General features: G+C 47.1%; 1 protein-coding gene across 1 annotated transcript in view; it reads right to left on the bottom strand.

Moving 5' to 3' along the window:
• Window positions 1-513: 513 nt before the first annotated feature.
• The window catches only part of NUGGC (nuclear GTPase, germinal center associated), a gene marked incomplete at its 3' end in the record, with an annotated part of 36,455 nt that continues 26,547 nt past the window's right edge, over window positions 514-10,421 (bottom strand). The window contains exons 13-18 of the mRNA XM_081135437.1: window positions 9,256-9,413; window positions 7,619-7,757; window positions 6,326-6,434; window positions 5,575-5,711; window positions 3,214-3,304; window positions 514-653 (exon numbers count right to left, since the gene is read on the bottom strand). Of these exons, the coding sequence (XP_080991563.1) occupies window positions 514-653; window positions 3,214-3,304; window positions 5,575-5,711; window positions 6,326-6,434; window positions 7,619-7,757; window positions 9,256-9,413 (774 nt within the window). The remainder of the gene's footprint in view (window positions 654-3,213; window positions 3,305-5,574; window positions 5,712-6,325; window positions 6,435-7,618; window positions 7,758-9,255; window positions 9,414-10,421) is intronic.

Genomic DNA, 10,421 nt, shown 5'->3' with positions numbered 1-10,421 from the left:
ATGTTTGAAAAGCCCCGATTATAATTTCCACATACTCTGGAAATTAACACTCCTGAGACATGATGAAGCCAGGCTCTCATCTGCCTGGCTCTCAAACCCATGTTGTTTCCACGGAACAATGTTACCTCCTTACCCAAAAGTCTCATCAGTACTGAAATGGTAAATAAAATTGAGTCCCCAGAACTTTATTTTGCAATGGTTTTTACCCATAATAGTTAAGTTTTTGATGTTTAGATATTTTCCTTTGGTGAAACAAGTTTCTTGTCCCTAAAGCTTTCAAACCCCATTGGGGACTCAAGATGACTCTTGTTGGCTATGGAATAAAAATGAAATGATGTTGCTCAGTAATCCACTTATGCCACAAGTAACAATCTATTGAGTTTTTATATTGTATTTAAAGTCCAAACAGTTGGAAGATGTTTTTTATTAGATTTTACAAAACAGAAGTAATTCTCATTATTTAGCTCCAGGGTTGTTTCTCATCCACTTGGTGCTAAGCCCCAAGAATTAAATTTACATTTTGAGGGGACCAGCTTTGCTGGGGGACATTCTCAGGAGGAAATCTTGCATGCCCCTCCGTAGCACCGCGTTCTCAGCAACCTCCCTCAGGCTTCTGTGTAGCTTTTCCATCTCCTTATACTCACTTTTGACATCTACAGAGGAGCAGAAAGCACACACCAGGAGTTAGCGAGCATCCTTTTCAGAAATGTCCCCAGAAAACAAATCCCCTGGGAATCACGTTATGACCTCAGTCACTTGTCCCAGAATGCGAGATCTGGGTTAAAGCTTAAAGATCAGATCGTCCCATAGGTTTGTTTTACAAATAACCTGACCAAACCTGGCATTCTTGCCCTTACCTTAAGGCTTGTCTTAGCATAGGGGCCACCGTCAAATAGCAATAAAGCAGGAGGGTACCCTCTTGCTCGGGAGAGGCTGGCCTTAAGGGCTACCCTTAGGACAGGTCTCGACTGTCACTGGGTCTTTAGAGGGCTTCACAAGAGCTCAGCAGCAGGAGGCGCAAGGCACACCACACGACAAACTCCCCCATGTCCTGCCCAGCACTCCCCCTCCCCCGTCCTCTCCTCCCAGCAGTCCCCATTCTCAGTGAATTCATCTGTTTTTGGCATCTTAAGTTTTCATCTCCTGACCAGCAATCAGATCAGATCCTTGTGATGGTTGATTTTATGTGAACTTGTGTAGGCTGTGGAGCCCATGTATGTGGTCAAACGTTATTCTGGATGTTTCTGTGAGTTTTTGGATGAAATTTCCATTTAAATTAGTAGACCCGAGGAAAGCAGATTGCCCTCCTCATCTAATCACTTGAAGGCCAGACTAGAACAGAAGGCCAGCCTCAGGAGGGCACGCCCCTGCTTTACTTTTCTCCGTAGACTATCACCCTCCAGCAGGCCTCCTATCTTGTTTATTGTTTGGCTTGTTGCCTGCCTTCTGCCCACTGGGTTGTAAGCTCCGTAAGCAGAGATTTTTGTTTATATTGGTCACTGCTGCATCCTTAACACTAGAACCCTGCCCAGCCCCTGGGCGGCGGTTATAATGAATGACTGGGGAAGGAGTGCTCACTGCCCAGTCTAGCCAACCAGGTAGCCTTCCGAGCGGGGAGCTTTAGGGCTCCTTGGCATCTGGCACAGTTTTCCCTACATAGTGTACATTTGCTGATGATTGTCAAGGAAAGGAAATGGTCTTAAATTATGGCAGAAGCAATTTACATCAGACTCTGAGAAACATTTCAGTGTGTGAGACCTGGACAGTTAAAGACCTTTGGCGAGGAGGAGTTCTAGTTCGGCTGGGTGGCTCGGTTGGTTGGAGCTTCATCCTGTACACTAAAAGGTTGTGGGTTTGAGTCCTAGTCGGGGCACATACCTAGGTTGCAGGTTTAATCCCTGGTCGGGGCATGTACAGGAGACGACTGATCAATGTTTCACTCTCACATCAATGCTTCTCTCTCTCTCTCTCTCTCTCTCCCTCCCTCCCTCTCTCTCTCCTTTCCTCTCTCTCTCAAAAAAAGGTCATGAGAGAGTCCAATAAATTACATGGTGAGGGTGCTGTATCTCCTTCCTGAGAGAACATCAGGAGCAGGACAGATGTTTTCAGTAGTAGCAGTTGTGGCTTTTACTTTGGAAATAGCTCTGACCACTCTCACCCTGACACACCCCATGACCTACAGCAATGGCATCCGATCTATTGTTTTTCCAGCAGGCAACTGTGCACATGATTTAAAATTGAAAAGGCATGACATATACAGATTGCGGAGTGAGTCTCCCACCCTCCCTGTCCCCCAGTTCCTCCGGTCTGACTGGTTTCTTTGAACCCCGCGGAGGTTTTTATGCACTTTGCCTTTTTCTCTCTCACAAATGGCAACATACCACACACATTTTTTTCACTTTGCTTTTTTCCACTTTACAACATATTTTGGAGATTGTTTCACACTGCTGCTATATGTAAACCTACTTGATTCTTTTTAACAATTGCACAGGCCTCCACCAGCTGTGTACCCCAGTCAGCTGACCCAGTGCTCTACTGGCAGGTAGTTGCCCCGAACAGCCTCGTCCACGTGCCATTCTGCTTATGTATGAGGATATCATGGGGTAAACTCCTGGAAGCAGGATCGCTGGGCCACAGGATTTTACATTTTGCTAGAAATTACCCAGTTGCTTTGGGCACAGTTTGTATTCTCCAGGTTACGCCAGGGAAAGGAGATGCTTGCCTGCAGCAGGGCACATGCTGCTGTGTTGCATTCCTAGGCCCCAGCGAGTGGAGAGAAACCCTTTCCCACCACCACAGAAAATGAGGCTTTTCGGGAGAAGGTATCAACTAAAAGAACTGGTTTGTGGAGACAGCAGGGCAGAGTTATGGGTTTGAATCTGCCACTTTCCAGCTATGGTTCCTTGGGCACATTATCTCATCTGGGTCTCTGTTTCTGCATCTGCAGATGGAGCAATAACATCTACCTCTGAGGGCTAATGTGCGGATTTGATGGGACATTGGGCACAAAGCCCGAGTACAATGCTTGGTCCCAGTCGGGTGCTCAGCAAAGGGTGGGGCAGTCACAGATATCATCATCATCTCTGTTTGTTCCCCTGGAATTTCTTCCTAACTTAATTTATTTAAATCCAGTAAAGAGCCACCACGGGCCGGGGGGTGGGGGGGGGAGGTTGCAAGATCATCACCCTTTATGCGAAGATTTTAGGTACTTACCTGCAAGCTCCTTGTAGAGACCATCCCCCTGGGATGAAGCGAGGGTCAGCATGGTGGCAATACTGCCCTTCACCTTCTCCGTGATTCCATGCTGCACAACAAAGGACGGTCATTCTGTTAGGATGGCACAGCCACGGGAAAGGGAATCTACACAAGGGACCCCACCCAGTTCCCCAGAGTGTGTGGACTGGGGTTGCCGATGTCAAAGTCAGACCCAAGGTGGGCCACGTAAGAGTCCACAGAATGGCCCGGAAGTCATCAGGAAAACATTTCTGTGAGGTCCCGCCTGTCTCGGCATCTCCTTTCCTGCCTATCGGAGGGACTGTCCCTCTGGTGCTGACAGACTGAAACGGGAGCTAATGAGGATGCATGGAAGCGTGGAGGAGATCACAGCAGCCACAGAGACAGAAGAGGGAAAGTGCTGGTCACTGTCCCACCCTCTCATGCATTTGGTCACTGGATGCATGTTTATTGAGCACCGGCTTTGTGCGACACATCATACCTGACATTCCTGATTTTTCCCCCCAACTGCGGGACAAATGTCTTCTTGCTCCTCTCAGTCCTTCCATCACCTAAAACCAAGTTCCCTCTTCTAACCACCTCTTGCCTCCCTTTGAAAAGTACCCGATTCTCGCCTCTACCCTGACAGAGCCTACTTTTGAACCTGGATCTTCTGATTCTAAGTCTTATGCTTTCCTCTTCAACATACCAGGCTGAAACCCTAGGCTCCAGTCTCAGCTCTGGCCCTGAGCCTTAAGCTAGTAACTAAGGCCCCCTGGGTGCCATTTCCTTGTCCAGAAGATCAGGGAATGAGAATGCTCTGTGCTCTTGCCCAGTTACAACTTCCTGCACTTACGTCATTTAAGATACATTTGCACGTGGTCCATGTCCTGATCTTTTTTTTTTTAGTGGAATTGTTTTCTTGGGCACCTTAAGGGCCGATTTCTATATACTGGATGCTGCAGAATCTGGCCAATTCCTGCATATGTTTGTAGACTGTGATAATATGTTAAATGACAGAAAGTTAATTGCTACTGGTAAACCAGAAACCCCTTAGCCTATTCCAAGAGAAATTACATGCTTTGTATTGTGGGTACATGTTTTTTTCCAAAACTGCAGTGGGGGTGAGAGAAGCAGAAGCAGAAGCAGAAGCAGGTTGGAGGTGGTTCGGAGGTGGACCAAGGAGCAACCAGCCAGTTTCCTCGGGAGGTTAGGAGAGGGTCAGCTAAGCCTGGACTGAGGCGGGAGAGCTTGGAAACTCACATGGCTAGGGGCCAACAGTGGCTTGGACTAAAACAAAAAATGTATACGACTCAGGGAGGGGGGTGGCCGACTGAGAGACCCAGAGCTGAGACAAATGGTCCAAGTGGACTGGACAGAAGTGCTTAGGTTCAAGGAAACTGTTAGGAACCGTCTTCCAAGACGGACAGAAGCAAACCTAGATCTATGCTAGGTACTGTAAGTGGCTGACCTGTAAGTTTATTGGCATTTATTTATTGATGGTTTATGTAGATAAGACATTTCCCTCATTTAAAAAACTCTGTCTTGAGATTATGCTAGTAGTGCTGGAGATGCTGGAGCCTGGTTCGCTGGTCCCAAATCCTAGTTCTGCAACTTTCTAGCTATGTGGCGTGTGTTACACCGCTCTGCCTCAGTTTTCATATCCGTAAGTTAAAAACAGTAATAGTACAGTCATCTCTCAGTACCATGGGAGATTGGTTCCAGGTCCCCCCCCCCCCCCAAAACACACGCAGGTACCAAAATCTGAGGATGCTCCAGTCCCTTATATAAAATGGCGTAGTGTTTGCATATTGACTGCAGCTGGGCACACCTACACATCAGTTCATTCGTGTGGATTTAGTGTAGGGTTCGTGTATGGCGAATTCAAGTTTCACGTCCTGGGATTTTTTTTTCAAATAATTTCAATCCATGTTGGTTGTCTCTGTGGATGTGAAACCCCTGGATATGGAGGGCCAACTGTACCTACCTCACAGACTTGCTGGGGATGAAATGAGCTAATGTGTATGAAAAGCTTAGGATTCCATCTAGATATGACAGTCCTACGGATGACTTATTAAAGGGGAAGAATGAGGGACAAGGCTGGAGGGGCTGCATTTCTGAAGTCACGGCCCCAGAGGGGACACGGACCCCAGCATCGGTGGCCATGAAGGAGGAATGCCCAGTGCCAGCTGGCCTCCTCTCCGGAGCCCTGAGCATTGGCTGGGCCCACTTTGCGGAAGACGTCTGGCTCTACTTGGGCCCTAACAACTACCACTTCTTCCACCTCCTGTGCCGGTTTCCTCTACCCCCCCAGGAGCCTCTTTGGGACCGGAATTCCGACTGGGGATGTGGAATGAACACCTTCAGCTGCTGAAATTGGTGCTGCATCCTTTCTTGAGCCCTTTCAAACATGCCCTCGGCCACCTGCCGGTCCACCCCTCTTCTGATGACGTCTTTCATCTTCTCACATGCTTTTCTGCCAGTGATCTGAGCTGCCTCTGGCAAAAATGATAGTCACAGTTACACCACAGCAAGCACTTGCGCAGAAATCGTTAGCATGAGAAAGACAGACAAGCTAACTACACACACACACACACCCATACACACACACTTATATATATTCATATACATAGTAGCATTTTCCACACAGTGGAAATAGTTTAATAACGTGATCCAAAAATTAACACTCTCAATATTTAGATAGCTATCATTCAGAAAGTCTGATGAGTGAATTAAGCAGAAGCTTACAAAATTCCAACCAATTGCCTTCCAGAGAAAATAAGGGGGCCACCAAAATGGGAAGAAGCTGTCAAATTTACAAATACTTAAAAAAAGTAAGAGTGAGACTTGAATAGTGGATTCCATAGCTCAAACAGCCACAGTGCAGTGTGGAAAGAAGCAAGGTGTCTAATAAAGGAAGGACAGAAAGAACTGGAAACAGACAAAAATGGCTCATAAATTACCTCTCCCCACACCCTTGCAATTGTTTGGTCTTGATGTGCAGATCAAGAGTGTTAGGGGGACTTAGGGGACTTTAGGGGGGGAGCAGCGGAGAAGGATCCTGACATCACAGACAGAGAGGGGAAGGGGAACTGCCCCCCCAGAGCCCCACCTTCATAACAGGGCTTCAGGTCGTTCTGGACGGAGCTGGTGAGAGACTCGTAGATCCTCTTCTTCCTTCTGAGGATGTGGCCCTCCAGGCCCCCCAGGATGGCGCTTATCTGAGGATCCACATTAACAAAAGGCCGTTTGTGGCAACTCCTTCAACAGAAATAGGTCAAGCATTCCTGCTTACAGCCGCCACTTTCCTCCGCCTTATACTACAGTGGGCTGCTCCCATGTCATCTCCACGCTAGACTTCACAGTCCTCTCACAGGCAGGAGCTTGGTCTTAAGCATCTTTATGTCCCAGAGCGCTTCCCACGGGGCCTGGCTCCTACAAACATGTGGCTGAATGCTTGCTGAGCTGAGCTCCAGCACGTGCGTGCGAGGCACTGAAACAGGCCCTTTTGAGAGGACGGTGGGGGAGGAACAGGCTCTCTCTCCAGTGTTGCCATGGGATTGGGGCTGGGCCCGTGCTATGAACTGAACATTTGTGCCCCCCCCCCAATTCATATATTGAAATCCTAACCCCCAGTGGGGCGGCATTAGGTGGTGGCCCTTTGGGGGGTAATGGGATCACAAGGAGGGGCTCTGGTGGTCGGGATTACTCCCCTGCAGCAGGCCCCAGAGCGCTCCCTCGCCCCTCTGCCGCGAGGACGCGAGAGCAGCAGCCGCTCTGGACCGGGAAGCAGGCCCAACCTCACACCAAGCGGGCCTGCACCTTGACTTGGACTTCCAGCATCTGGAACCATGAGAAGTACATTTCTGTTGTTTATAAACCACCCAGTTTACAGTATTTTGCGACAGCCACCCAAATGGACTAAGCCTGGAAGAAAATGGGTCACAGACAAAAGTCTTGAGTACTCAAAACTAAAAAAAAATCTGCAAAAATACGATACTTCTTTACGCTTCACTGCTTTGGATGATACTTCATAATATTGGCAAAAATGATAGCGAGGTTAGTGAAAGCGTCACAAGTGGATTCAAATTTTTGTACATCTAAGGAGTCTTTGAAGATTCTTCCTGGGAACTGAGTCTACTTCACAAACTCAGTTTTCACTATCGGTTGCAGTGGGCTGCAGAACAAAGCTTGCCTGTGTGTCCTACGCCTCTGTAGCAATCTCAGGACCGCTGCTCTCCCCCCAGCCCACTATGTGGTGTATTTCACACCTTCCGCCGTGAGATCCCCCAGACCCTGGGTACTGCAGGGAACAATTCAGGAGAGACACACAGCGTCCCAAATCCTGTTGGGAAGAAAGACACTACCCAAACTCACTGCTTTCTTCATGATCTAAGGATCTTACCTCCTGGATCAGGAAACTTTTTTTGTAGCTATCATATTTCCAGCCATTTCTTATCCCAATTTCCATCATTTTCTCCTGGAGAGAGTGCTTAAAAGCATCTATGTGGGGCATCAAAGCTGACCCTGTGGGTGGTCCAGCCCTACAGAAGAAAACAACGTAAAATGTTAAGAGACAACAGTGGCAATCATGAGACTAAAACAAAGAGGAAACCAGCTGGTATCCTTTGATACGTTTTAAGAGAAGGGGGACAAGATCTGACAGTTATCACATTCCTATAACGTGCCGGGCGCTGTGCTGTGCCAGGCCCTTGACATCAAAACCTAGGAACTCAGTGCAATCATGCCCATTTTACAGATTAAAAAAACTGAGGTCCAGAGGAGATTGCTGATGTGGTAAAGGCCACACAGCTAGTAAGTGGCAGAGCCAGGCTCTGGACACTGATCTGATTAACCTCAAATCTCAGTCTTTCTACTGCCAAGCTGTTTGCACTTGAAAGGGTGGGACCTGAACTATACCTTAAGCCAGGTAAGATCTAGGGCAGTGAAAAGAGGAAGGGGTCATTCACTACAGGCACAAGACAGCAAGGAATTTCCCACACATCCCAGGAAAAAGCAGCAGCAGGTCATTGAGGAGAGGGCTTAGGCTTAAAATACCAGCTCTTTATGAGCCCGCGAATCTCAGTTTGTTCACTTGTAAAAAGACAGAAGCCCTTTAGAGGGCTATTGGGAGGATGCGATGATAAAATGCACCCGAAGTACTTAGCATGGCTCCTGGTACATCTCTGTTGCTCTCTGCTCCCTCCAGGGAGGGGGGGCTGACGCTGGGCCACAGCTCGGGGAGGGATCAGAAAGGCCAGTGGGAGGCAGGTGGGTGTCTTGAATATCATGCTAAGGAATTTGGAATTTACCCTACAGACTTGTGTAAACTGTGGGTGGGGCGGGGTGGGCATGGTGGAATGGCATGATCCCAAAGAGTTTCAAAGGAAGGTGGAGGAGGGGAAGGGGCACTGAGTAAGAGTCAGGCAAGGTTAGGATAGCTCACGCAGCAGCTGGTGGTGAGCCAGAAGAAATGCTAGAGGCAAAGGAGGGAGAGTGGGGACGGGCTGGAAGATTAGGGGACTCTGTTTCTGTTGATGGAGAAAAGGATTGGGAACAAGGAGGAAGGGAAGGGGGACACCGTGAAGGCACATGCCCCTCCCACGCCACGTTTGGGAGCATGCAGTATGTCGAAAACAGAGTCCTCAGTGAGTCACCTCTTTTTTCACATTCAGGGAAATTTATGAAAGCCATGTGTTTGCCTAACTCCACACTCTCCAACCAAAATACCCTATCCTGGGCTTGGGTCCATAAGAAAATGTATCCCCTGCTGCATGTATGAGATATTTGAAAAAATAATGGGAATCATAATATTAGTCGGAAAGCAACATCTCCATCTGCACTCCAGGTCGCCATGGGAAATTTTTAAGTAAACCAAACCAAGAAGGCTTTTGTGTTTTGCCAAAGAGTAAGCTTTCCTCCTCAAGTTGCAAGCTACTCTTTACACTTCCAAATCCAAAGTACAAACTCTTAAAGATGAGGCTCTGGCCCTACATTCCTCAGATGTTTGTCCACAAAGGAACAAGATGAAAGATCCTTTACCTAAAAATGCCTCCAAAAACAGGATCAATCTGGTCATAGATGGGCTGAGTGATGGCTTCATTCAGGTCTATTCTTGCAAGAGTTCTGGAGGCGTAGATGCCGTTTTTCAGGCAAACAGCTTTCAGAGTCTGGTGAAAACCTTGGTTTCCTCTACTCCTCTAAATAAGTAAACAATAAGTTAGTAGAGTTACTAGGCATTAACTGTCACGGGATCAGAACTGCATTGCCTCTGGCCAAAGGTATTACCAAGAATCACAGTAGCAGCAATATAATCTTTTAACTTATTACTAAGCTAAACAGAGAGTGTAGCAGTCATGCCTTAGGTCGGTGGGGTGCCCCTGTCCTCGGTTTCCAAAGCACCCTGTGCTCACTCTGCTCACAGCTCTTCTTATCCAGTTTTGTATTTGTCTGTTTACTCATTAGGCTCCTCTACTAGACCATCAGCTCATTGAGATCAGGCCCAGTGTCTCATCCAATACCCTGATGTCCTTGCCATCTGGCAAGGGCATAAGCAGTGCTTGGTAAATATTTGTTAAATGAGCAGTTATTAAATGAAAATGTGCTATGACTCTACTGGGAGTATCTGTTTCAGATTTTTGCAAGCGTAGTCCAAATTTTTTATACTTTTTGTTAAATATTTAATGAAATGCAACTTGATTTATATGTCTTTGTAATATTTTTTTCCCAGAGAAATAAGTTCCCAAACCAGAGGGGAAAAATATTATGAAGCTAGAGCTATAAGAGACATTGATAAATTTTAGCCAGATGGTGATCCTTAGTAAAGAGAAAAAAAATACATTTTGCACTGCCCTGGCCAGGTGGCTCAGTTGGTTGGAGGGTCATCCCATACACCAAAGGGTTGTGGGTTTGATTCCTGGTCAGGGCACATACCTAGGTTGTGGGATCAATCCCTAGTCAGGGCATGCAGGGGAGGCAGCTGTTTCTCTCTCACATCAATATTTCTCTCTCTCTCCCTTCCTCTTTCTCTAAAAATCAATAAAAGCATGTCCTCCTATGAGGATTAAAACAATAATAATAAAAATACATTTGCACTGACCAAAATTTCAGTCATGATTTGGGATCATTATTCAATGACATGTGTTTTAAGGAATATCTTTCGAGTGAATGGCTGTGTAGCATAGTACAGTTGGCATCATTCTCTTTCT

This window comes from Miniopterus schreibersii, assembly GCF_964146895.1.
Source record: "Miniopterus schreibersii genome assembly, chromosome: 4".
In the NCBI taxonomy this organism is placed as follows: Eukaryota; Metazoa; Chordata; class Mammalia; order Chiroptera; family Miniopteridae; genus Miniopterus; species Miniopterus schreibersii.
The sequence above is the reverse complement of the archived record's forward strand: the minus strand, read 5'-3'. Positions and strand labels throughout refer to the sequence as shown.